This window comes from Phascolarctos cinereus, unplaced genomic scaffold, assembly GCF_003287225.1.
Source record: "Phascolarctos cinereus isolate Bilbo 61053 unplaced genomic scaffold, phaCin_HiC Scaffold_1;HRSCAF=81, whole genome shotgun sequence".
Lineage (NCBI taxonomy): Eukaryota > Metazoa > Chordata > Mammalia > Diprotodontia > Phascolarctidae > Phascolarctos > Phascolarctos cinereus.
In genome coordinates, this window is record NW_027555514.1 from 45,269,716 (window position 1) to 45,296,780 (window position 27,065).

The 27,065-nt window shown below is 38.1% G+C and overlaps 1 protein-coding gene across 1 annotated transcript in view; it reads right to left on the reverse strand.

The window, feature by feature from the left end:
• Positions 1 to 27,065, reverse strand: part of MYRIP (myosin VIIA and Rab interacting protein) — a 431,689-nt gene that overhangs the window by 75,054 nt on the left and 329,570 nt on the right. Inside the window, 5 exon segments of the mRNA XM_078151731.1 lie at positions 17 to 154; positions 961 to 1,041; positions 1,290 to 1,387; positions 2,900 to 2,980; positions 17,240 to 17,376. Of these exon segments, the coding sequence (XP_078007857.1) occupies positions 17 to 154; positions 961 to 1,041; positions 1,290 to 1,387; positions 2,900 to 2,980; positions 17,240 to 17,376 (535 nt within the window).

Below are 27,065 nucleotides of genomic sequence, written 5' to 3' on the forward strand. Positions count from 1 at the left end.
TTCATTGCTTACTTACCAAGAGTGTGCAGGATGCCTGTTGGTCCCCTGGAAAAGCTGGCATCCTCTGACTGCTCACTTTCCTAGTACTGCTGGGCTGTGGCCAATCAGAGTCCTTCTCTGTCTGTTCCCCTTCGCCTTTTTGCTTCCTTATGATCTGCAATGGTGACAACAAAAGGTGACTGGTTACTGGAAGGAGTCCTTTTTCCCTTGGGAGGCCTGCATGTTAATTGTAGTAATTAAATACACTTTGGGCTCAGTCACACAGGAGTACTGGCTAGGCTTCTAGATGCTTAAGTCTCCTCCCGTCCTCCAAGTTTGTGTACACACACACACACACACACACACACACACACACACACACACATACCAGTGTCTTTGGGGAAATTTTATGGGAGTGTGGTAGAGTAGAAAGAGTACTGAATATGGAGTTACTGGATCTGAGTGTGAATCCTGATTTTGCTACTTACTACCTCTGTGACTTCTCCTGGCCTCAGTTTCCTTATCTGTGAAGTGAAGGGGCTTTGATTATGTGAGCTGACTTCTAAGGTTCCTTTCAGTTTTAGATACATGATCCCCAAGGAAGAGTTAAACAAGGTTCTTCGTGGACAGTTTAGATAGGAACTTTACTGAAGGTCTGATTGTAATACAAAGTGAATTCCATTTCAATTTGGTGGCCTATTTGGGAACTCCTTCTACCCTTTGAGATGGGGTGGTAGTCGGTGGGTCTGGGAGATCCCATGAGAGGGCAGAAATTGTGCAGGGGCCATGGGCAGAAACCAAAGGAAGGCAAGCTACTGTATAGTAAGTTTTGATGCATTTGTTATGAAGATAGAACATGGGGAAGATGAAGAAGAGAGAAAGGTTAACAGATTTCTTAGAATTTCTCCTCATTTGTCAGATGCTTTGGACTGGGGGGCACCATTGGCTTAAAGACATTGTAACAGAAATATAACAACATACCTTCTGCACTATGGTGGTGGCAAGCTCTTCTATCAACTCCTCCTTGTGTTCACGTAGATAACTAGCTTCATTCTGCTTGTCCTGACAGAAGACAGATATTTACCCATGCTGTAGTTGACAGACATACAGACCATATCACAAAATGAGGCATACAAGGAATTTGCAATGTATTCCATGTGACAGACTGGATTAAAAATGGCTTTTGTTGCCAACAGGGAGGCTGGTTTCCTTAAGGTAAAGGAAGCCTACTTCCTAGATGGTGCCACTGAAGGACATACCCTATAACTTCGTCAATGATACAGTGAGATCCTACTTTGGAGTGCATTTACCAGACTATCACCAGATGCTTCTGCCTTGCAAATGGCCTCTTCCACAGCCTCTTCAGCAACACGTAAGGCTACAGCCAGGGTGTCCATCATGCTATGTCCTGGTGAGGAAATAAAAATGTTACCAGAAGGCATATGTGATATTTTTGGAGTGGATATGACAGTTTCAATGATCTATTATTCTTTACTACTTTCCTCAGATGAACATTAGAATATATTCTTATGGATCATGATGATGGAGATTGGCAATCAGCAATGAGGAAGGCAAGAAGGCAATGGAGATAAGTTAGAGGCTCTGAGTCAAAAATCTGTCTGCTACTTAGTATCAGAGTGACTTTGGGCAAATTGCTTATTCCCTCTGGGCCTCAGGTCCTTAATCCACAAAATAAGGACTGGATTTGATCAGTGGTGTCAAACTCAAATAGAAACAGTGGCTACATATTGACTGAGAACACTAGGAGTTAACATTACCTATGTTGTATGGTATTTTTATTTACTTTGCTAAACATTTCCCAATGACACTTTCATCTGGTTTGGAAAACCGTTGGGAGTTTGGGGCTGCTGGAGGCCCAGGCTCACCCCCCTGGACTTGATCTATCTCTAAGGGGACCTCTCAGCTCTGCATCTATGATCCCATGATTCAGAGAGTGCTAGACTCTGGATATGGTAAAAGATGATATAAGAAAACTAACCCATGTGAAAATGGACTGGCCCATAAATAAACTGGAAGATAGGATCTGCAGAAGCACAGAGAAAAGCTTAATTTGATTTTGATAAGACAACCCATAGAGAAGTTAATTTTAATTTTTAAAATTTGTTTGAGAAGTTAATTTTTAAAAGCTTCAAATAAACATTTTTCTTTGTTCAAAAGCAGTGTGTTAAAAATAATAAAAAATATCACATTTTCTATTATTAATAACAATTTTAAAATGCATGCTTATATAGTACTTACTTTTTTTTTAAATATGTCATCTCATTCGATCCTGACAACCACACTGCAAAGTAGGTCTTCTTCTTAAACTCATTTTATTGATGAGGAAGCAAGTTCAGAAAGGACAAGTAATTTGACCAGGATCACACAGCTACTGAATGTTGGAGGCAGAATTCAAACCTTGGTCTTCCTAACTTCCAGGTCAGTCCTCATAGTATGCTTTTTAGTAGGGGATGTCTATAGGCTTGATGGTGGGCATGAACACTGTATTCAAATATTTATGGATTTTTCACATGGAAGAAGATTTATTCTGCTTGGCCCCAGAGGGCAGACCTTGGACGAAGAGTACAAGTTAGAGGGAGGAAGCCCTGGACTCTATTTGAAGAAAAGCTTTGATCTGGTCAGGGATTTCCTTCTACAGTATCCCCAATAAATGGTCATCTAGCTTCTCCTTGAAGACTTCAAGGCATACAGAACTCATTACCTGTTCAAAGCAATCTTTTCTACTTTTGGATAACTATAATTATTAGGAAATTTTCCCTTGTAGCTAAAATCTACCTCCTGGCAATTTCTACACCTCACTCCCAGCTGCCCTTTAGGGCTAGGCAAAACAAGTTGAATCTGTCTTTCATACAGAGGTTAAAGTTGTAATAGCAGCTTTTTTTTTTTTAAGGAATATTACCTTCAGACTGCCTGTAGAATGTAGAATCACTGCCACTAATGCTTCCTTCATTCTCCAGGCTTGGCTCCAAAAAGTTTCCTTCTACAATAAAAAGAGAAAGAAAGAGGGGCTCAACAAACATCATTATCATAGATCATCAAGGAAGTGGATCTTAAACTTTTTGCAGTGGTGGAACTCTTTATTCATTCATAAATCAATCAATCCATTCATTCATTTATTTATCCATTTGCATATTCATCTAGCTATCCATCTCTTTCTATTATAGATGACTTTCTACTCATTTACCAATATACTTTACAACTCCTAATATGAAAACCTTCATTATACCAAAAAAAGATAGTTAAGGAAAACCAATGAAACCATTATATCTGACAGTATATGGAACATTCCATTCCTGTATTCCCCCCCCCCAACCTTTACCAAGAGGAAGGAAATCTATTTCATCATCTCCATAGGACTACTATTCCTACTACTGATTCATATTTAAAGAGCACTTTAAAGTTTGCAGAGCATTTTTTTAAACATAAATAATCTTATTTGATCCTCTCAACAACCCTGTGAACTAGATGCTATTATTTTCCCTATTTTACAAATGAATAAATTGAGGATGAGAGAGATTAAATGAGTTGCCTGCCCAGAGTAACAATGCAAATTTCTTTGGCAGGATTTGAGCCCAGGTGTTTTGGAACTCTATCTATCATGCTTTTTCTCAATACGGTTCATTGAAATTAATGTGCTTTTGTATTGTTTTCATTTAGATTAAAGTATTTACTGTCCGAATTTTCCTCCTATGTCTTCACTGCAATAAATGCAGATATGTCCATGCCTCTCTCAATCAGTAATATTTATTATTTCTTACAGTGTCATAGTCTTCCATCATATTCATACATAACAATTTGTTCAGCTATTTCACAATCAACAAACAAATTTTAAAATGTCTTTTTATCATATAAATGCCATTTTGTTTCTAATTATTGCTACCACAAAAATTATGATGAATAATTTGGTATATGAAAGAATTTCTCTCTTTTTATTCCATGGGAGATATGTGATATTACTGTGGGATCACTGAATCAAAGGGTATGAAGAGTTTAGTGACTTTTCACATAATTACAAATTTTAGTTCATGAAGTCTGGACCAATCGACAGCTCTACCAGCAGTGTAACAATGTACCTGTCTTCCCACAAGCACTGTAACACTATTTCCTGAAGGCAGGGAATATTTTTCATTTTGCCATTGTATTTCCAGCACTTAGAATTGTACCTTACACATATTAGTTATTTAATAAATCTTTACAGGGCTGGGTAAGAATTTGATGGGTATGAGGTAAAACCTCAGAGGAGTTAATTGAATTTATCTTATCATTAGTGGTTATTAATTGGTGGTTATTAACAGTTTGCACTTCCTTTTCTGAAAATGGGTTCATATAGTTTGGTCACATCGAGATGTGACGTTCATAGTTGTATATTGGTGTTACTAACCTGTATGTTTTGATATCAGACATTTATCAGAGCTATTTCATGCAAATTTTTAAACCATATGACAAGCTTATTTTCTAATTCCAGATTCAATGATTTTGTTTAACAGCTTTAAAATTGTATGTATAGACACTGCCAATTTTATCTTTTATAATCACTTTTCTCTTCCATATAATAATTGACTTGCTAAGCATGAAGCTAAAGGGTTGCCTTATTTCCTTTACTTCTGAAGCTGTTGTTCAGTTGTGTCTGACTCTTTGTGATTCTATTAGGGCTTTTGTTGGGAAAGATGGAGTGATTTGCCATTTCCTTCTCCAGCTTATTTTATAGATGAGGAACTGAGGCAAACTGGGTGAAGTGACTTGCCTAGGGTCACATAGCTAGTAAATATCTGAGGCCAGACTGTAACTCATGAAGATGAGTCTTCCTGAATCCAAGCCCAGCACTCTGTTTCATCTAGCCGCCCAACACTTCTAAAGATGGGACTTCCTACAATTAGGTCACCTCTCCATTTGGAGGTTATTGGTATATAGTGTGTAAAATTTTAGTTTTAAGTAACATTATTTGCAATAGGGAAATACTATAATATTTTCTAATAAATATGAGGGGTAGGACAAGGATACCTCTTTTCCTCACTGTTCTTTGTCATAGTTCTAGAGAAATTAAAGATACAAACACCAGGAAAGAAGAGACAAAATTATCCCTATTTATAAACGACTTGATGATGTACTTAGAAAACCCTAGTAAATCAGTGAAAAGTGGGTAAGACATTAGTCTAAATCTATTTTCAAATAGTTTTGTTGTTTATCATTTTATAAAATAGCTTGAGATTTGATAATGCTAGGCATCCTTCATTCTTTTTTCATTTCACGATTTTTGTTAGGGTAGTAGATTTTTTTTGTTCCTCCAAATGAATTTTGTTAAGTTTTCATTATATTTTTTTTTAAAAAAATTCTCCATAACTGATTGGTATGGCATGAAATCTACATGTTAACTTAGTGTCATGATCTTTTACTATTCTGATGTAGTCCTATTATAATTGATGAATATCTTCAACTTGTCTTCTTTTATTTCTACAAAAAGAAATTTGTATTCACATTAATGTCTGTTTTATATGCCTCAGCATGTTAATAAACATATTTTAAGCATTTTGTAGCTATTTGAATGGAATATCTTTTTCTATTTTTTTTTCTTGCTTTGGTTCATGTTATATATATATGCTACTTTTATATATAAAGCTTTTAAAAATGGAATCTTACTAAATATATTAGTCATCTTTATGAACTTTTCCACTGATTCCCTAGGATCTTCTAAGTACATCATCACATCATCTATAAGTAGGGACAGTTTGGCTTTTCTTTCCTGGTGTTTGTATCTTTAATTTCTCTAGAGCTAAGACAATTAATAGTGAGGAAAAGAGGTATCCTTGCTCTATATCCATATTTATTGGGAAAATTTACAATGTTCTTTTATTGCAAATAATGTTAGCTCCTCCCTAGAGGCAGTTGATAGCACAGTGGACAGAGCAGTGGGCCTGGTATCAAGACACGATTTAAATTCAGCTTCACATACTTACTAGTTCTGTGACCATGGGCAAGTCTTTTAAACTTAATTTGCCTTAATTTCCTCACCTGGAAAATGGGATAATAATAGCGTCTACTTCATAAGGTTGTTGTGAGGTATCTCTGTCTCTGTCTCTCTATCTCTATCTCTCTCAGCATACAGGAATTTCTGCATCCAAGGTCAGTTCTCCATCCCCTATGTTAGGCTGCTTTTCAGCACTCAGTCACTACTTAGTCTCTCTCTGTCTTTACTTTTTGCTTATACTCCTTGCAAATACATGTGTTTATGTATGTATATAAATCGAGAGCTCACACTTCATATGTACATGTATTATATATAGTATATGCTTATATATCTATATATAAAATCCAAGAGCCAGCATTTTTCAATAGAGAAACACTGCATATAGTTATACTTTTTGACCATGGGAAAGGAGGACACTTCCGTGGTTATAGTTTTTAGTGTATTTAGAAAAAAATAAGTGTTACATATTGTTGAATTATTTTTCTTTTCCTGTGGATTGGATCATAAGGTTTCAGTTTTTAAATGACCAATTATACAAATTGTTTTCCTAATAAAGGTCATCTTTACAGTCCTGGAGTACATACAACTTGGTCATACAGAGTGATTTTTAAAAATATATTTCTGGAGTTTCTTTGCTAACATTTTAGTGAAAATTTTTCACCATTATTTGTTACTGAAAGGTGCCTGTAAATTCTCTTCCTCTGCTTTATCCCTCCCTCATCTGGGTATCAGGGTCATATTTGTTTCTTAAAAAGAATTTATAGAATATATTTTCTCAATTTTTCAAAATAATTTCTGTAGCATAGGTGTTAATTATTCTTTAATTTGAGGGTACTCACAAATTCATGTGGTCCAGGGTTATCATCCTGTCCCTGCCCTTCATAATGATTTTATCACTTGTCCTGATTCTGTTCATGAGATTGAGTTTTTAAAGATAACCATTTTCCTGTTTTAGTACTTTATAAAGAGTCAGCTATGTGGTACAGTGAGTAGACTGTTGTATTTGGCATCAGGATGACGTGAGTTTGAATCTTTCCTCAGACACTAGCTATGTGACTAGCTAAGTGACAAATCACTTAACTTCTTTCAGCCTCAGTTTCCTTATCTGTTAAATGAGACTGATAATAGTAGCACCTACCTCACAGGGATATTATGAGGATATAGTGAGATAACACATACAGTGCTTTTCAAATTTAAAGTAAGACATAAATGCTAGCATTGATTATTTTCTTTGTTTCTATATCCATCAATTTCCTTTAAATTTTCAGTTATGTTAGAGTGAATTATTTATGATAATTCTTTTTATTTCCTCACTGTTGTGAATTTACCTTGAACATTTTTATTCTTATATCTCTCTCATTAATCCATTTAACATTTTAAGTTTTTTAGTTTAAAGAAAACTAGTTACATTTGTAATTTTACAGTTCTTCTTAATTTGATCTGTTTCTCCTGTAACTTTTATAATGTGTCCTTTTGTATTTGATTTGGACTTGTCTGTTTCCTAGTTTTTAAAAATTGTGTGCTCATTTTGTATTTTGTAAATATTTATTTCCAGAGATTTAATTTGTCCTTTGAGGATGGTTTTAGCCTGCATTTCCAAAATGTTAACATGTTGTCTTATTATTTTCACTCTTTAACACATTTATTGTTTCTCTTATTTGCTCTGTCACCCACTCATTATTCAGGATGTCATTTCTTCAGTGCCTTGGAGAGCTGCCTAGATCACTGAGAGGACATGTGACTAACACTTATCACACTTATGTGTTTCAGGTAGAACTTGAACTCAGGTCTTCCTGAGTCTAAGGCTAGCCTTTTCTCCATTAGACCATGCTGCCTCTCATGTGCTACTTACTCTTCATTTATGTTTTTATCTTTTGCTTATGTTCCCTGTATTAATTGCTATTTTTTGTTGTGTTTTGGTCTTTAAAGGAAAGATGTGCTTAGTATTTCCACCTTTTTGCATTTTTAATCTATTCTTTGTGCCCTGGCATAAGTAATTTATTCAGTTCTTCCTCTTGTAAGAAGTATTGTTGTGCTATGACCAAAGAGCTATAAAACTGTGCATACCCTTTGATCCAGTAATACCACCACTAGGTCTGTATCCCAAAGAGATCATAAAAAAGGGAAAAGGACCCGCATATTCAAAAATATTTATAGCAGCTCTTTTTGTGATGGCAAAGAATTGAAATTGTGGAGATGCCCATCAATTGGGGAATGGCTGAACAAGTTGTGGTACGTGAATATAATGGAATATTATTGTGCTATAAGAAATGATGAGTAGGTGGGTTTCAGAAAAACCTGGAAAGACTTACATGAACTGATGTTGAGTGAAGTGAGCAGAACCAGGAGGACATTGTACACAGTAACAGCAACATTGGGTGATGATCAACTATGATTGACTTAGCTCTTCTCAGCAATATAATGATCCAAGACAATTCCAAAAGACTCATGATGCAAAATGCTATCCACATCCAGAGAAAGAACTATGGAGTCTGAATGCAATCAAGGAATATTATTTTCACTTTTTTTTGTTTTCCCTTTCTTGTGGTTTTTCCCTTTTGTTCTGATTCTTCTTTCATAACATGACTAATGTGGAAATATATTTAATATATATATATATCCTACATCAGATTGCTTGCTATCTTGGGGGGGGAGGGAGGGAGGGAGGGAAGGAGAAAAATTTGGAATTCAAAATCTTAGAAAAATGAATGTTGAAAACTATCTTTCCATGTAATTGGAAAAAATAAAATACTATTAAGTACAACAAAATAAACACTTAAAAAGTGTTGTCATCCCTCATCTAATTATTTTACTCTCATACAGTTCTGAAATCTAATCTCCCATTCGTACACTTCACATTTATATGTTCATTCTTTATTCTTTCTCTGTCCTTCACATAAGGTAACTTTGAGAATATAAATATTTTTCAACATATCTAGCCATTTCATTTATTAGCTCAAATAACAGCTCTCTTCCAATCTTCTCTTTCTGCCTTCCCACTTTCCTTTCTTCCCCACCCAGAAGTATTCCATCATGAAGGAGGTGGTGTGATTTATAGAAGTTACTCTATCCCTTTACATTCACCTATGTACCCCATTGCACCCTGGATCCTGGACACTTCTCAGGGACGAGACAGCACACTCCCTCTCCATGCATGGGATGTGATCCTGGGAAATGTGATCCTTAGGCAGTGAAGACAATGTCAAGATGTGCTCACAGCCTCACAAACAAAGCCCGTCATGAGGTTCCATTGTAACCTTCACCTTTCTGGCAACATGCTTCAATACCCTATGAACAATTCCCCTTCTGGGATAGCTCATGGGTGCTGCTCCTCTGCCTTGGCTCACTGTCCCACTCCATCTCTTCTCCCAACTACTCTTTCCCTACTTTCTCACAGTTGCTAAAGCAGGGTAAGAGACTAAAGAAACCACTTTCTATCCTCTTTTGAAGCCCCCCCAAAGAAACCACTTTCTACCCTCTTTTGAAACCCATGCTAAATGCAAGCGTATCTCTAGCTCCAGCCTCTCCTCTTCTGACCTGAGTAACTTTCCTTTGCATCATCTTTCCCCAGCCTAAAAGATCTCATCATTGGAGAGTGGGGATTGTAATCCACAGAATATTATTTGAATTCTTCCTATTCCTCTGACGTTGGCTCTGTTGAAACCGAGATCATTAGTTCCTTAGATCCTTTGCTCATAGATGTTCTTTCTTTATATTCTTTTTAACAATTATAAGTTAGAAAAAAAATTCTACTATATTCTTATCCAGCAATAGAAGCACAAGAGCACTGATTTCATTGTGGAACCTTTTCCTATTCATGATGTATACATTTATTGTATTTCTCTTGTGTGAAGTGTCTGCACATCATTATTCTAATCACCTCGGGTTTTCTTTTCTAGAAATTACTCACTTTTGTTGAAAGTCCATCTTTTAAAATTAATAATTGGATTCATTTTTTAGGATATATTATTTTGGGGGTGCAATATTCTCTCTGATTTTTTAATATCACAATTCTTTTTTTCTTTAATTTCTTATAGACAAAAAGCTACTGCTAGGCTATTCAGATTGATTTCCTTTCATAGCTAAAGGCCTCTCTTTTAAATGTTTGCAATAATTATTGTTTGACACAGAAATTCTGAAGCAAAAAGAATATATACATATTTGTGTGTATACACACACACATACATATGTATATATCTTGGTGCTTTAAACTTGGGTTTTCTCTTTTTTTGATGATCCATGTATTTTATCTATCTGTATTTTACCTCCAGTTTCTAATACTTCTGAACAATCTTCTTTTTGTTTTTTTCTTTATTTTCTTTATTAAATACTTAACATTAGTTCATTGTGTTGAAATCTTTTCTAGATTATTTGCTAATTTTGTATTTTCTCTTTGCTAGCTCATTATTGATTTTTCTGCTTTAGGGCTAGATTTATATTTGAAATCTCTCTCGTCTTCATTTCCTTCTGCTTCTCTCTTGTTCTAGGTAACATTATTTTGCCTGTATTCCTGCTTGGTAGAAACTCCACAAGTAGACTGATGCATATGGTTCTATCTCCTATTTTTCTTGGTGATCCTTTTTTTTTTCTTTTCCCTCTAGACAGTTTTATATTGCTGAGTTTTCCTCCCAACTCCAGGGGATGTTTTCTCCACCCTGAGTCTAGGTGGGTTTAATCTATTCTCCTTGTTCAAGGGTGATAGTGGGGGTCAGACTGGGACATTGCCAAAAAGGGACAGAATAGAGGCTACCACATGTCTACAACTTGGCATATGGGTCTGTCAAAGTCAGTAGTCTTTCGTACCAGGACAATCTGGGTACCATAACGTATAGCATGTCTTTCATGTAAATCTCCACTGTTATTTTAGGATTTACCTTGTGTGGAGGTAGGTTTAGCTCCCTTTTTGTCATGTGATTTTAATTAATTTGATCAATTCATTTCTTATTGTTTTGAGGTGGGTGAGGATGGAAGCTTTGCTGAGAATCAACCACTCAATTTGTTACCTAACCAGAATTCTGTACCCTTTGCTTTAAAGACAACCTTATGTTGCAGTAAAAGTCTTTTAAAGTGATTAAAGCTTCTTTTTTACTAATTGTACCAAATAACATACAGTTAATTAAAAACTGTTGTATCTTCAAATTTCTATTCTGCATTGAGCATTATAAAAAAAACTTAAGTAATTAGAATGTTGTGATTATATAATAAGTGAGATGAGAAGGGTCTATGTTGGAGATAACAGTTCATTTTTAAAATGCTTCACAGCACTTTTCATTTTTCTTTCAACAACAAAGAAGGATTTTGAGGGGATTGTGTCAAATAATTATATTTTCACTTTGAAGCTTTGAGAGGCTTTAAATGAGTTATGTTTTGTTGGTAAATGCCTCTCTAGTTTTGGAACTCTTTATAAAATCTGGTAACAACACTGTGTAACAGCATCATTGAAAGTCAACCCAAGCTGGAGATGGTTATTATTGGGTTTTTGTTTCTTCTGTAATCAGGATTTCGTTCGTAAACTAGGTGCACGGATGCTTGTTTTATCACCAGGGTCTTAGTTTAATAAAAACACTTTTATTTTCTTATTTCTTCAGACTTCCTGATATTACCCAAATACCTTTCATGGGCATTGGCATAAAAATATGGTAAAATTAAAATATCTATGTTTGTAAATTAGTGGCAATTATTTTTCAGACCTTCTACTGATACACACCAACAATGAAGTGCTTGTGTGCCCCCTGTAAGGGGGCATAATCACTGATTTGGTCTAAGCTCAGCATGATACAGTGAGAAGAGCACTATCTCTGGGATCAGAGGACCTCGGGTAAAAATTCCATTTCTGACATGACCTATGTGACCTTGGGTAAATCACCTAATCTCTCTGGGCCTCAGTTTTCTCATCTGTAAAGTATGAGTGTTATAAGAAGCACAAGAAATCTTCTGCAGTTCCTTCAAGTTCTATGATCCAAGACCAATAAGAAGCCAGCTTTCCAGTAATTTTAACAACTTAGATCAGTTTCCTTGAACTTACTTGAATCCCTAGAAGCACATTGTATACAATTGACGCAAGAGAACAAAGCAGAGGGGATTACTTTGGCTGTTTATCTTCCCTTACAAGTTTTCTGGATAATTTCTGGATAATTCTCTGGAATACAATTTGAGAAACACCATTCTCTATACAATCATCAGTAGTCACCACCCATCAAACTAGCTATGCTAATTGATTTTTAAAAAGCACTGTGTGCCACTGTGATGTGACTGGATTTGGCTCTTTAAATTTGCACTGGCTTCTTCCACACTCCTCAATGCCATGGCACCCCCAGCTCTTTCTCCTGTTCTTCATATTGCTAGACTAAGCAAGCCCAAACATTCCATATGCAGTGTCAAGAGTTTCTCCTCACCACCCCTAACACATCCAGCCTAGAGGCTCTAAGGGAAAAGATAGAAACAGAGGAGAAAGGTGAATCACAGTGTATTTGATTTCCTTTTGAGGAAGAAAATAATTTGAGGCATTGATTTAGGGAAGCCATTTAATTACCATTGGGTCTGTATAGGTTAGGTGGCACAGTGGATAGATAGAGCACTGGACCTGGAATCAGAAGAGTTGGATTCAAATCTGGCCTCTGACTCTTACTAGCTGTGTGACCCTGAGCAAGTCACTTCCCCCTGTTTGCCTTAGTTTCTTCATCTGTAAAATGAGCTGGAGAAGGAAATGGCAAACCACTCCAGTATCTGCCAAGAAAGCTCCAAATGGGGTCATGAAGAGTTGGACGTGACTCACATGGCTGAACATGAACACCTGCCTAGATATGACATGCAAATGAGATTTCATTTTAATAGCTGGTTTAAATGCAAAGAATAGCTGGATGGCAGATCTGTCTGAACCAGATAATCCTTAAGCTATTCTTTGGTTTTAATTTGGGAGCTTTCATCAATAACATTACTATATGGGCTTAACACCTTGGGACCTCAGGGGAAATGAGGGGGTAATGACAGGATAATCTTGAAAGTCCCTTCAACCTCTCGGTCCTAAGGGTCTATGGTCCTATTTTCTTCTTAGCTCTGGTTCTTCAGGAGCATTTCAGGAAAATCAGTAAAGCAGTAAGCCTTAACGGCTTTAGGCTTATTCACTTGCTCTAAGACTTTTGGGACGCTCTATATTAACACAAAGAAGCAGAATTTGAAAGGACCAAGAAGTTGAACATTTGTCCTGAATAAGATTGGATTTTGCCAAATTGAAATCAGGTGACAGGGATTAAGCATATCTTAATGTGCTCTCTGCCTGTCTTTCCTATTTCTCTCTGGGTTTTTTTTCCGGCTTTTTGGCCATCAGGCCAAATCAGGGTTAAGTGACTTGCCTAGGGTTACACAGCCAGTAATTGTCAGGTATCTGAAGTCATATTTGAACTCAGGTCTTCCTGATTCCAAGGCTGGAGCCCTATCCACTGTACCACCTAGCTGGCTCTTTTCCTCTGAGTTTTGATGGAATACAAAATTCTTGATACAGGGAATGCCTTTATTTTGTCTTCGTACCCTCTGGCCTGTCACAATGAGAGAGAGAGAAAGAATGAGGAGAGGAGAAGGGGAGGGAGACAGAGGGAGAGGCACAGTGAGGAAAAGGGGAGAGAGAAGAAGGATGGAGGAGGGAAATAAATGGGGTGCTAAGACAGGTACAAATATATACACAGAATACAAAGCAGAGTAGGAAAGTGCATGATGTACACAGTGTGATGAGATGGCACGGGAGGAATATAAAGCGAAGAGACTAATTGTATGCAGCTTGAAGAACTAGTCACATTACCTAATAGTTCCATTTATAATTAGACGACGCATGTTACAGATACCATGGTCATCCTCATAGGAATAGAAATAGAGTTTGGTTTCAAAGGGGATGGCAATGCCTAGAGGCAGCAATGTGGATAGAAAGCAGGCCTCTGAGTCAGGTACAAGTCACAGTGGATTTGACCAGGGCAAAATCCTATCACATCTCAGTTCCCAGGGCAACTCGCTAAGTCTCTAAGTTGAAGGGCAGAAGCTAATTTGAATGTGGTGGAGGGAGTTTCTTCTCCAGGACCTCCCTATTCTAATGAAATCACAGCTCCGGTCTCCATTTCAAAAATGCTTAAGTAACAGAGGCAGGATGGCTCAGTGGAAAGAACCTTGGATTGGGAGTCTGAGGGCACGAACACTGGTGATTTTGGATGAGATATTTAGTGACTCTGGACATTGAGGTAAATAAAACAAGGGCTTTGGACCAGCTAACCATGAAAGCCCCTTCTAGCTCTAAGTCCTCAGTGCCTAGGATCCTATTCTCTTCTTAGCTCCTGTTCTTAAGGAACATTTCAGGAACATCAGTAAGGAAGAAGATAAAAAAGCAGGGGCACTTTTCTCCCTTGGCTACAAGATTCCCATGTGGCTTGTGAGTCTATATTTGTGACACCCGGTCTGCAAGTCCACATGAGTTAAAAAGTTCCTTCCTGTTCCTCGCTTGCCTAAATGGGTATATTATTTTTAGATGAGACAGAACTGAAGAGAGCGTTGAAAACCCCAACAATGTGAGATGATGACAGTAAAAAGGCTGAAAATGAGATGGGTGATATTTCTTCTTCAGCATCATTTGCTAATCAAAACTATTCCCTTGTGCGAGCAGAGTGGTGAAGACAGTACGGCTTTGGACTGAACTAACATTCTTTGTGTTCATTATTCTCTTCTAACTGCTCTAACATGTTTTCCCTTAGTTTTCATAACCTAGATGGCACAAGGGATAGAGTGCTGGATCTGGAGTCAAGATAGACCCGAGTTCAAATCCAGACAAGTCACTTAACCACTCCTGGCCTCTGTTTCCTCATCTGCAAAATGGGGATAATAATCCACACATCCCTAAGGGTTTTTGCAAGGATCAAATTAGAAAATGCATATAAAACACCTTGCAAATCTTAACGTACTATATAAATATTATGTCAGGGAGGGGCAGCCAGGTGGCACAGTGGATAGAGAGCTGGGCCTGGAAACAGGACGATTCAACTTCCTGAGTTCAAATTTGGCCTCAGACACTTACTAGCTGGGTGATCCTGGGTAAATCACTTCACCCTGCTTGCTTCAGTTTCTTCATCTGTAAAATGAGCTGGGAGAAAGAAATGGCAAACCACTTTTGTATCTTTTCCAAGGAAACCCCAAATGGGGTCACAAAGAGTCATTTGTGACTGAACAACTATTAGACTGAAGCACTTTCTAATTCCAATTAACTTGTTTGCCAGAATTACATAAATACTACTGCAGCAAAATTCTCCCTTAAAACCTAATTGTTGGAAACCAATAAGTGTTCTCCCCATCTAGACCAAATCTGGATCCATTGGTACTCCATGGGGAAGGCTTATCCCCCTAACCAGCAAAGTGAGCAATCAATTAAAAACTCTTTTTAAGTATCTACAATGTGCCAGCAACTGTGTTAGGGTCCCAGGGGTGCAAAGATGAAAAAGAAACAATCCCTGTCCTTGAGGTTCTTACTACATTCTATTGCAGGGGATGACATGTGCATATATAAGTACATACAAAACTATGTCAAAAAACAGGAGGCCATTTTGCAGGGGAAGCCAATAGCAGGTGGGGAGATCAGACAAGTCCTCATAGAAAGTGATGCTTAAGTTGACCTCAGGGGATACTTAACAATATCCTACAGGGATCTGGAATTAAAATGGAATCTATCCTGCCCACAATGTGCAGGGAGAAATAAACCCACACCTGAATTTAGAAGAGAACAATTAATGAGGTGTGTTTGTTGCCATGGCAAGAATACAAAAATTAATTTTATCAACTAGCAAAAATGTATTAGTTTATATGGTTAATCTAAAAATATGAAGCCCAAGGAATATTTGTTGATTGGATGGGGTTCATAAGAGATCCTTAATACTTAATACTACAGTCCTTTGGATTAATGAGTTGGGTTTAACTGTATAGAGAAGACAAGATCAAAAGGTCATAAAATGATGGGATCATTGACTTATAGCTAGAAAGAATGTATAAGGCCATCTAGTCCAACTCTTTCATCTTTCAGATAAAGAAACTAAAGTTCAGTGAGGTTAAGAGATTCACCTAATGTCAAAGAAATGGGAACTTGGAGAGATGGAATTTGAATCCAAAATGTTAGAGTAAGTGCACTCTTCCCTGTTTATCTGTATCTAAGCATAATAGGCAAGTGAATCTAGGGGAGTTTGAACAGGCTTGTAGGCTAGAAGTAAAAGGTCTTTTAAGTTCAATTCTAACCCAAAACCATTTTATCATAGGAGATTGAGTTTTGACCCTTTGTTAAATTGGTTTCTTTCTTTACCCATAAAATTTGCAGGTTTAACATATGATGTAACATCCTAACCAGCTAAAGTAGTTTTAGGCTACATTCATCAAGGCACAATGTTAAGAATCAGGTTGTTGATGGTCTAGTGTTGTAAACCTTAAAATACTATATAAATGCTACCTGTTCTACTCTGGTGACATATGGAGTATTATGTCCAGTCCAGGGTGCCATGTTTTAGGAAAGGCATGTAAAAAATAGACCATGTCCAGAAAGGGATAACTAGAGGACTAGAGATAATGATACATGAACATCAGTTGACAAAACTTGTGGTATTTAGACTAGAAAAGAGACTAGAATATGGTGGTGATCTTGGTGGTGGTACTGATGATGTGCATGGATGTGATAGGAGAAATGATAGCTGTCTTCAGTATTTGAAAGGCTTATTGGGTGGAAGAAGATTAGATTTGTTCTTCTTGGCCTCAGAGAACAGAATCAAGACCAAAGGGGTCTTAGGGAAGCAGATTTTGGATTAAAGGAAAAACTTCCTAACAACAAGAGTTGTCCAAAAGTATTGGGAGATAGTTGGTTTCTCATCACTGGAGGCCTTTGAATGATTGCTATACAAGCATCCATTGGTAACATCATAAATGGGATTTTTTGGCTCAGGTCAGGTTGAACTAGATGACCTTTGAAATCTCTTCTAACTCTAAGACTCTGTAATTCTAAAACTTAACGATATCCCAAAGGCAATACTATGAAAACTCAACTTATAACTAGATTGAAGACTCCTATTCACTGCCCTTGCCTCTCCCTGATTCTGCATTTTTAACCTTGTAGTCAAGCAGGGATGTCCAAATGTATTTGCACTGCTTCCATACAACTGGCTTCCACCTAACCCATCCCCCATCACTTATATCTTAAACTCATTCACACTGATGTCATTTGCCCTTCATCAGACTATTAACCATCCCTGGAGCAGGGCCCAATACCTATTATGTCAAAGCAAGCTCCACTCTCCAGCCTGTGCTTTTTGTACAAGTTCTTCAGGACCTTGGCACTGCCAAAACGTTTGAAGCGGCTTTTCACGTTATTGTAGTACCATTCTAGGGACTGCGTCCTTAGGAGTCTAAAGAAAACAGAGGAGAAAACAAGATTTAGAAATAAACGGCCCTCATTCAATAATAGAGCAACTCTCTTGTATTTAAGTGACATAATTCCTGGAGTTTGTAACTGACAAAGACATATTATGGGAGAGTAGAAAGTGCTGTATGTGGGACTTAGAAGATCTGCGTTAGAGCTGTTCTTTTAACTCAGATCCAACTCATGGGCAAGTTAAAACATCATGCCCAAGATGTCATTGGTCCTCTTCAACAAAGGATGAACAACCACCACCATTTATTCCATAATTAAGGTCTTTGGTCTCCCTTTCCTCACCTGCACAGTGAGACATACTGCCTAACACCATCCACCATAATCCATCTGTTTTAGTAAGCATTTATTAACTACCTACACTGTATTAAGTGTTAGGGATACAAAGACAAAATTAAAAATAATCCCTGCCTTCAAGGAGTTTACACTTTATATTGCAAGGACCTAATAAGATAATTTAATTCAGCATCAAGAATTTATTAAGCAGGTACCATGTACAAGGCATTGTGCTAAGCATGAAGAGGAAACGGTCTCTGCTCTCAAAAAGTTTACAATCTAATGAGAGGACTGGGGATATGCTGAATATCAAGTAGAGAGGCAGAATGTCCAAAGAGCAAACGAGAAATCCAAGTACCAGGGGAAACCTGAAGAGAGAAAAATCACCTCTGGCTGTGAGGATTGAGACGTCTTTAGGGAGGAGGAGACCATGAAATGATTTCTTTCTTTCTTTCTTTCTTTCTTTCTTTCTTTCTTTCTTTCTTTCTTTCTTTCTTTCTTTCTTTCTTTTTAAGTTTTAGGCAATTGGGGTTAAGTGACTTGCTCAGGGTCACACAGCTAGCAAGTGTCAAGTGTTTTGTCTGAGGCCAGATTTGAACTCAGGTTCTCCTGACTTCAGGGCTGGTACTCTATCCACTGCACCACCTAGCTGTCCCCATGAAATGATTTCTTGAAGGGAGAAATTTTACCAGTTGTGGACAAGAATCAAAGTCCATTCTAAGCATTCAGATCATCCCCATGCTAGATAAGGACAGGAGGAGGCAAGGTAAGAACAGGAGATGTTTAGTAGTTCAGTTTTAACTGAAAACTAGAGTAACATGAAGGGAAATAATGAAGCTGAAGAAGCAGATTGAAGTCAGATTGTGTAAGGCCTTGAATGCCAGAATAACTACTTTACATTTTATTCTATATATAATGGGAAACCACTGCAGGTTTTGGAGCAGAGTAATGTTGTGATCTTAGCTGTGCATTAGTAAAATTAAAATGCTTTTTAAGCTTTATATTACTATGCAAATTCAGGTGATTATTAGGATGAGTCTCATAAGAACAATGATTTTGAGAGCTTAAATCTACTTTTGGATACTGGCAAATTGAACTTGCCCCAGAAAAGGCAAGGTTCTCTGTGCTCATGTTCATCTTGCTGCACTATGGAAGAATCAAACTTTGTACTGATTGAACTAGTTAAAACTTTAAATCAAAAATACCAAATTCCCCTTCTGGACATCAAGGAAAGGCGTGTTTTCAAGCCCCTTATCACAATGAACCACAAAAGGGCAAGGAAAAAAACATCAAAGCATACTACTTGCGAGACTGTCTATAAATCATGTCCTGTTTTTGATCCCTAGACATCAACACATTCAAGGCAGAGGGGAAGCTGAAAGTTGCAAAGACTAATGGTTAATACTATCAGGGGATGTGGTTCCTCTGTTGGCTTGGCCGATTTGAATTCAGGTCTTCTGAGTCCAAATTCAGTGTTCTTTCTATTGTACAATGGGGTGGGATAGTATCCAACCCCAAACAAACTAGACCAGATTGGGTAGCCCTAACACAGGCCTGAACCAAGTCTTCTGAATATCTACAGGACGGATGTATAGCCTAGGACTCAGGCAGCAATGTTGTTCAAGATCCCTCAAGTGATAGCGAAAGTTTATGGGTTGGAGGTCAGCTTGGAGGACAGCTATTCCATCCCTCTTGTTTGACATTTGAGAAAAGAGAAGCTGATGGAGTTAGGTTAAGCAACTTGAACCAACATCAGCTGCTGACTAATTGCCATCAAGTGGGCGGGTAAGCCAGCCTAGCTGAAGTAGCAGGGAATCCAGAGAGAGCGACGAGAGGTGGTGCGTGCCAGCCATGTCAAACCACCATGACCTTGACCACCATCTTTCCTCAGTGCCAAGTGGAGATAGCCCACAACACTGAATCCCAGATCTCCAGGAATAGCAGCATCCCCTAGATGACCAGTCTGGCTTCTAGCCTGGTCCCCACAGCCATTGTCTAGGGGAGCAACCCTTGTGGAAATGTGGCCAGGTGCCTGCTGGTGTTACAGCCCTCACTTCTTCAGTAACCACAGCTACTAAAGACCCAGAAAAGCAAATTCTTACCACCAAAGACCTTGGCACTATCAAGTGGCTCAACACCAAAAACATTTAGAATTTTATCAGTGGAATGACATTTTGAAAAACGCATTGCCATCTGCTTTCCTGTTGCACCCTAAGGACCATGGGACCTTTCCATCTGGCTTACAGCTAAATCCTCTTATGTTTCTTGTCTCCCTATATTAAAAAGTAAGGTTCTTGAGAGCAGGGACTGCCTTACTTTTCTAATTTTACCTCTACTACTTAGCACAGTGCTTGGAACATAAGGGCTTAATATATTTTTTTTCGTTCACTCATTCATTCATTCAGGTTCATATAGGTAATGAGCATCAGAGGCAAGCTTGGAACTCAAAACTTCTGACTTCAGACCCAGTGTTCTTTCTACTACTATACTATGTATTCCTATTCTAGTTGATACAACTGGTATACTCTGGCAGACTGGATTTCCCTCTTATAGCTTATTTCAGTTGACACTCAGTCAGTCAATAAGCAATTATTCTGCATGTACTATGTGCCAGGCATTGTGCCAAGTTCTAAAGATACAAAGAAAGGAAAAACAGTCCCTGCCCTAAAAGAGGTTACATTCTAATGGGAGTAGGCACCATGTAAATAGCTAGGTACCTACAAGATGGAGTAGCTGAGGGAATCAGGAACTGTTTCTTTCTTTGTCACTTTACTGAATAATCTCCAATTAATAAGATAGAAGGATCCAAGTCACCCTACCCTGTAGGATATGTGGTTGGTGGGTCCCTATGGCATAATTAGTGGGCTAGCCAGCTTCCCCAAAGGGTAGGTTTTCCTAGGTGCTGGGTGGATCCAGATGGTTCTTTCAGCACACATCTTTGCTACGAATCACTCAGAATTCTGTTGGGCGTACTCTAAAACACCAATTTTAAAATAAACACATGAAATAAAGCAGAAACGTCGAATGAAAGCAGTGATGTGGTAAGCCCTTCCAAAGACTTCCAGGTGCTCTCTTCCTATTAGCTCTTAGTCAAAGCACAATCTCCAGCTTTCCTCTCACACCCTGTTTGACAAGAGCCAAAGCATCTCAGGATACAACTGTATGAAGCTGACAGCCATCCCCCAAAGGACTATAGTCTAGCCTAACCGTGGCCCAGCAACTCACTAAACATTTCTGACAATCTCTAAGCTTGCATGTGAAGAGTTTTAGGAGCTTGCCACTCAAATACCACTGCACTTGAAATAGACATTTTCTATTAAAATCAGTGAATGAATGCTCTGTCCTATGATGTACTTAAAGCCTGTATCTGAACAAACTAGAAGCTAGTGCAGTATTTAGAAATGGTCTTAAAATACTATTTGCTCATAAATCAGAATTTGGAGTGGATCCTTTATTGAATCTCATCTTGACTTAGGTCTCCTCCCCCTTTACACCTCTTGCTCTGGGCATAGTAATAAGATCAATGTCACCATTGCTTCTGAAAGGATCATGTCAACTGGCTGCTCTGTGGACCATTCCTTGTGACTCCAGACCAAATTCCCTTTTCCTTGGCCACAACTCCACTAAATGCACTGTCTCCCCAGTATGATGTAAGTTTTTTTTTATATTTGTAACTCTAATCTTTATCAGAATTACTAGAATATAAATGCTTTTAAAATTAATTAATCAATTCATCCTTCATTCATTCATTGCTTGATTGAGGGCATTTAGGCTACTGAAATATCAAGACTTTGATAGGATCAGCTGCGGGGCCGCGGGGTGGCGCCATAATGCATTGGGCCTGGAGTCAGGAAGACTCATTTTCCTGAGTTCAAATCTGGCACAGATACTTACTAGCTGTGTGACCTTGGGCAAGTTACTTAACCATGTTTGCCTCAGTTTCCTCATCTGTAAAAATGAGCTGGAGAAGGAAATAGCAAAACTACTCTAGTAACTTTCCTAAGAAAATTCCAAATGGGGGTCATGAAGAGTTGGACACCACTGAACAACAAAAGGTCCAATTGTAAAGAATCTCAGGTCATGGACACTGAAAACAGCAGTTATAGCAAGGCTATGATTGATAGGATTTAGAATTAGAAGAGAATTTAGGAACAATCTAACCCAATCTGCTCCTTTTATGGATAAAGAAACAGAAGTCCAGAAGGGGTAAGTGATTTTTCTAAATCACAGTTATTCAAGAATAGGATAGAGATTTGAACTCAGGACTTCTGTCTCTAAACCCAGTGCTCTTTCTACCATACTATACTGCTTCTCTCTCTTTTTTAAAAATTTTTAGGCAATTGGGGCTAAGTGACTTGCCCAGGGTCACACAGCTGGTAAGTGTCAAGTGTTTGGTCTGAGGCTGGATTTGAACTCAGGTCTTCCTCACTTCAGAGCCGGTGCTCTCTCCACTGTGCCACCTAGCTGCCTTTACTTCTGTCTTACTAGCCCTGTGTGTGTGTGATGCCAGAATGTAAACTAGATGGGCACTTTATCAACTGTTTCAGAAAATAGATCCCCTGCCCATTTTAGTCTACCCATACATTTACCAAAATTCACAGACATAGACTGTCCAATTACTATATATTTATTGTTTGTTATATGCCTTGAACTTTATTCTATAGGGACAACAAAAGACAGGGAAAAAGGACAAGATACTGTCCTTGCCTTTTTAGAGCCTACTGGGGACATAAAACTTCTCTTTTCAATTAGCTTAGCAACTACTTTAGAGCTAATAATAATAATAATAATAATAATAATATTAACATGTGTAGAGTACTTCAAGGTTTGCAAAGCACTTAAAATCCATCGTCTCATCGATCCTCACAACAACCCTGTGAGGGAGGTTCTGTTTTATTTTTGTCACCATCGTACAGATGATAAAAGGGAGTAAGCATCGAACTCATGATTCAAATTTAGGTCTTCCTTCCTGACTCCAAGTCTACTACTCTATCCTCTACACCAACTAGCTTCCTCTACACCAATCTATCTTTTATATTTTCAATCCAACCCAGTCTTACCACTAGTATCTAGTATAGGGCTTGCTCAGTAAGCCAGTCAATAAATATTTATTAAGTATTTATTATGGGCCAAGCACTACGCTAAGTGCTACTCACCCAATACTTGCTAAATATTTGATTTTTTTTTGCTCATTTCCACCATGATTAAATACAAGAAGTATGGTGTCAATAACAATTTGTGTAACCCTAACCCTAAACTTAATTTATTTTGGTGTTTTCTGAATCCTGTTGGACTTTTGTAACCTTTTGTGGGGACTATGAAGGAAAATAAACTAATGTCCTAGGCTAGGTGGGGCTTGGCTTATTGAGTAAATGAGTCCTCCCCTGAAAGGACATTGATCTCCTTGGGATATGTCAAGGAAGATGTCCCTCTGTAACTCATCACAGTTATAGGATCACATGGAATTTGATGGGAAAGATGAGAAAATGTGAGATGTAAATATATACACACATTTTTGGGAGAAGATGATTCGCTGAAATAGCTCCTGAATTATTAAATGAGATCCTATAAAATGCATATCCCCAAGAATGGTAGGGACTCAATCAGAATGGAAGAGAGGGTGAAGGTGAAGAAAAGCACGTGAGCCCATCATCCCAAGGGAATCACTTCCCATTTTGCATCTGCCTGGCCAATTTTGTCCATTTCAGGAGCAGAGGGAATTGTGATTAGCATTTTATTTGGAAGTCTCATGGGCTGGAACCAAGCAGAGACTTCAGACTGCTCAGGGTTCTCCTCTGATGCCAAATCCTAATAATAATAAAATGAGACTCCTCTTCCTACTGCATTCACAGAATGATGACAATGAATTTTCCAATGCTTCCCCACCTCTCCCAGTTGCTAAAGCTCTGATAAGTCACAATGACTCTGCTACCACAGAGAAAGCATTTGGGAAAAAGTAATTATTCTATAGACACTGAATAAAAGAGACTATTCAAAAAGAAAAAGCATCTTTTTTCATGCATTTCATAATCTTTTCATATTGGCCTCTCTTTCAAACAGGGCCTTGTTTAAGAGAATATCTTGCACCTCAGATAATAAAATAGTAGCTGCCCCTTCCCCCGGTGAAATGACAGTAGCTCCCAAATGCTTATCATTGGAGTAATGCATCTTATCAGTTATGAAGAGTGTGGTAAAGGCTCTGGAAAGAAGGAAGTCTATACCTATCAGACCCTATACATTATGGAAGGTAGTCTTTGCATTAAGTGCTATTCTGATACCTCAGCCTTGTGCAAAGGCTTTGCATTCTTCATATTTGTCACAATTCTATAATACTACATAATATTCCATGATATTTATATGGCGAGGAGAGGAGAGAGGAGAGGAGAGAGAGAGAGAGAGAGAGAGAGAGAGAGAGAGAGAGAGAGAGAGAGAGAGAGACAGACAGACAGTTGATTTCCAATCAATCAATCAATCAATCAATTAATAAATAGCTACTATGTGCCAGGCATTGCATACAAATGAGAAGAGGAAACAATCTCTACTATCAAGGAACTAAAATTCTACAGTACTCAACAAGTGCTGATGTACATTTAGGAGGTGTCTGGAGTGTTCAGGGAGGACTAGCTCCTCTAGGGTGAGGGCTGCTCATGCATCTTTGGTGTCTCTCTGGCACTCAACTTTCACCTATGGCTCCAAGAAGCTATAGCATGCACAGCAGCCACACCCTGGTAAACCATCTCCGCAGATGGGCTTAGCTAGGCAGAGGGTAACTGATGGGCCACAAACTCATCAGTGAATTAGGGGGATGTCTACCCCAAACATGTGAAGACTTCCCCTGGCAGAATGGGCAGCTGAGAACAATTTGTTCCATGGCCACAAAGGCAGCTGAAGCAGATGCTATGGAGTGCCTAGAGCTTGGGCAGACATCAAAGGCCATCCACTGCATCCCGGGCCATTGTGAGTCATCTTAACTTTTGTCCTGCCAGTGGACTTTGGTGACTCTGGAAGAGAGAATGGCACTGACAAATTTGTGCAGCTCTGCCTCACTTCAATCCAATTCATGCATGAGTCAAGGCATCACCCTCATGATGTCCCTGGTCCTCTTCAGAAATGCAGGACAAACAACAACAACAACATTTATATGGAATAAACATCAAGAGAGTAAACACAACTGAATATAAGGCAATTCACTTCAAGGTGGTTAAGGAAGAATAGCAAGAATTGGAGTGGGCACTCAGGAAATCTTCATGGAAATGAGGATGCTTGTGTTGCACCTTGAAAGAGAGACTCTTGGCCACATGACCTCTTGTTAATATGCCATAATTCATTTAGCTGTTTCCCAATATTTGAAGCTATCAGTAGTTTCTCATCAGTTGGCCATTACCAAGCATGCCAGCTATCAATATTTTTGTACCACTCAGCTCCTTTTTCTTTTTGCAGATTGATTTCTTCCACTCCTCATCATGATAAGAAGGAGCTTATGATATATCCTAGCATTATGTAATATGAAAAACTGGCATAAAATGTTGCCACGTACGCTGAGGAGGGAGGAGACAAATCACAAAAAATCCTTCCCCCACCATCTCCCTTTCCTTTCCCTTCTCTTACAGTGAATTGAGCAAATAAATGCAACAATTCAACATTTATTAAGTGCCTACTGTGTGCAAGCCACTGGGGATACAAAGGCAAAAATCACTAAGAGTTGCACCATCCCCCCCACCCCCAAGGAAGCTTACATTCTGCTAGAGTAGCACCAAATATTATAGCACTGGCTAAAGCAGTCTTCAGATATACTTGGGGATGTATTCATGAATTAGAGTCAGCCTTTTTTTAGGACACTGGCTCCTGAAAATATTTATAATTGAAACGTAGAAAAAACCATTTACATTAGGAAGAACATCCTTTTTGGAGTTCAGGCCCTTACTAAGAAGATACTTTTATTTAAGCATATGTTGATTTCTCCATCAATAGGATTACAAATTGCATACAACTCTCTGAAAAAAAGAAGCTGCAAAAGATAAAGAATTATTTAGCGTAAGAGAAATCTACCTCGGAGAAGGGCAGTGCTGAATAATTCTAGATCTCTCAACCTTCACAAAGGGAAATAAATAAAACAAAAGGCAATTAAGATTGAGTTACACCACTTCTTTACCCATCTGGGACACTGGCTGCCCTAGGAGTGCCAGGGGTGAGGGATGAATCTAAATTGTCTTTACATGTTTTATTTAATTTCCTTCAAAATTCTATTTTTTAACCTTATTATAAGCTAATGGTTTGTTTTTCTAATGTATGAACCATTTGGGATTGGATACACATTCATATTGATAGTAGAAAGCAGTAAATAGCATAGGAAAGGCAAGGAAGGTCTCATGGATTGCTCACTAATCACTGTAAAACGGCAGATTATTATGTATGATGGTTGGGAATGGTATGTTCTGGATAGTTATGGTAAAAAAATCTTATCAATAAGATTATTAGTAAGATACTTGTTTTTGAAGACTTTTTATTTTTGGCGTTTGATTGGATCTATGATTTCTTCAATATAGGAGGCTCCCAATGAGGAACTTTCTCTACCAAGGGATATAGATATCTGCTCTGCAATTTACAATCAGGGTCACTAAATAATTTGACCAGGGTCACACAGTCAAGATGTATCAAAGGCAGGATCTGAACACAGATCTTCCTGACTCTAGTGCCAGCTCTCCAGATACTACACCATCTGGCTTCCATTTGAAGACTTCGAATACAATAATCAAACTATATAGAGCATCTCCTCTTGGATTTTAATGGATCTGTAATCTTACTCTGGCAGCTGTACAGACTATATCCCATCCAGGCCTACTATGGGAATTAAGAAGATTTGTGTTTAAATTGGGCCTCAGACACTTATTAGCTGGGTAACCCTAGTCACTTAAATACTATATGCCTCAATCAATCAATAAACATTTATTAAGCACCCACTACATGCCAGGCACTGGAACTCTTCTGCAAAATGATGATAATAATAGCATGTACATCCAGGGTTGTTGTCAGGATTAAATGAGATAATATTTGCAATGCACTATGTAAATGTTATCATCATCATCATCTCTACAATGATGAAATTAAATTGTTAAAATCAGTATTTTTTTCTGGACCTGTGATTTCATTGGTATATGGAGCTCCTTAATGATGAAACTCTCTTTACTAGTGCAGATCAGCACGCTTTCTATAGTTTTAGAGAATTGCCAGGGGTTTGGGAGGTGGGGGACACTGAAAGATTAAGTGATAGGTCTAGGGCCATTCAAATTCTATCTGAGGCAGGGTTTGAACCCAAATCATCTGGACTGGGGGGCCAGCTCTCTATCTTTTCCATGATACTACCTTAGTAATAACTATGATAAAACTTCA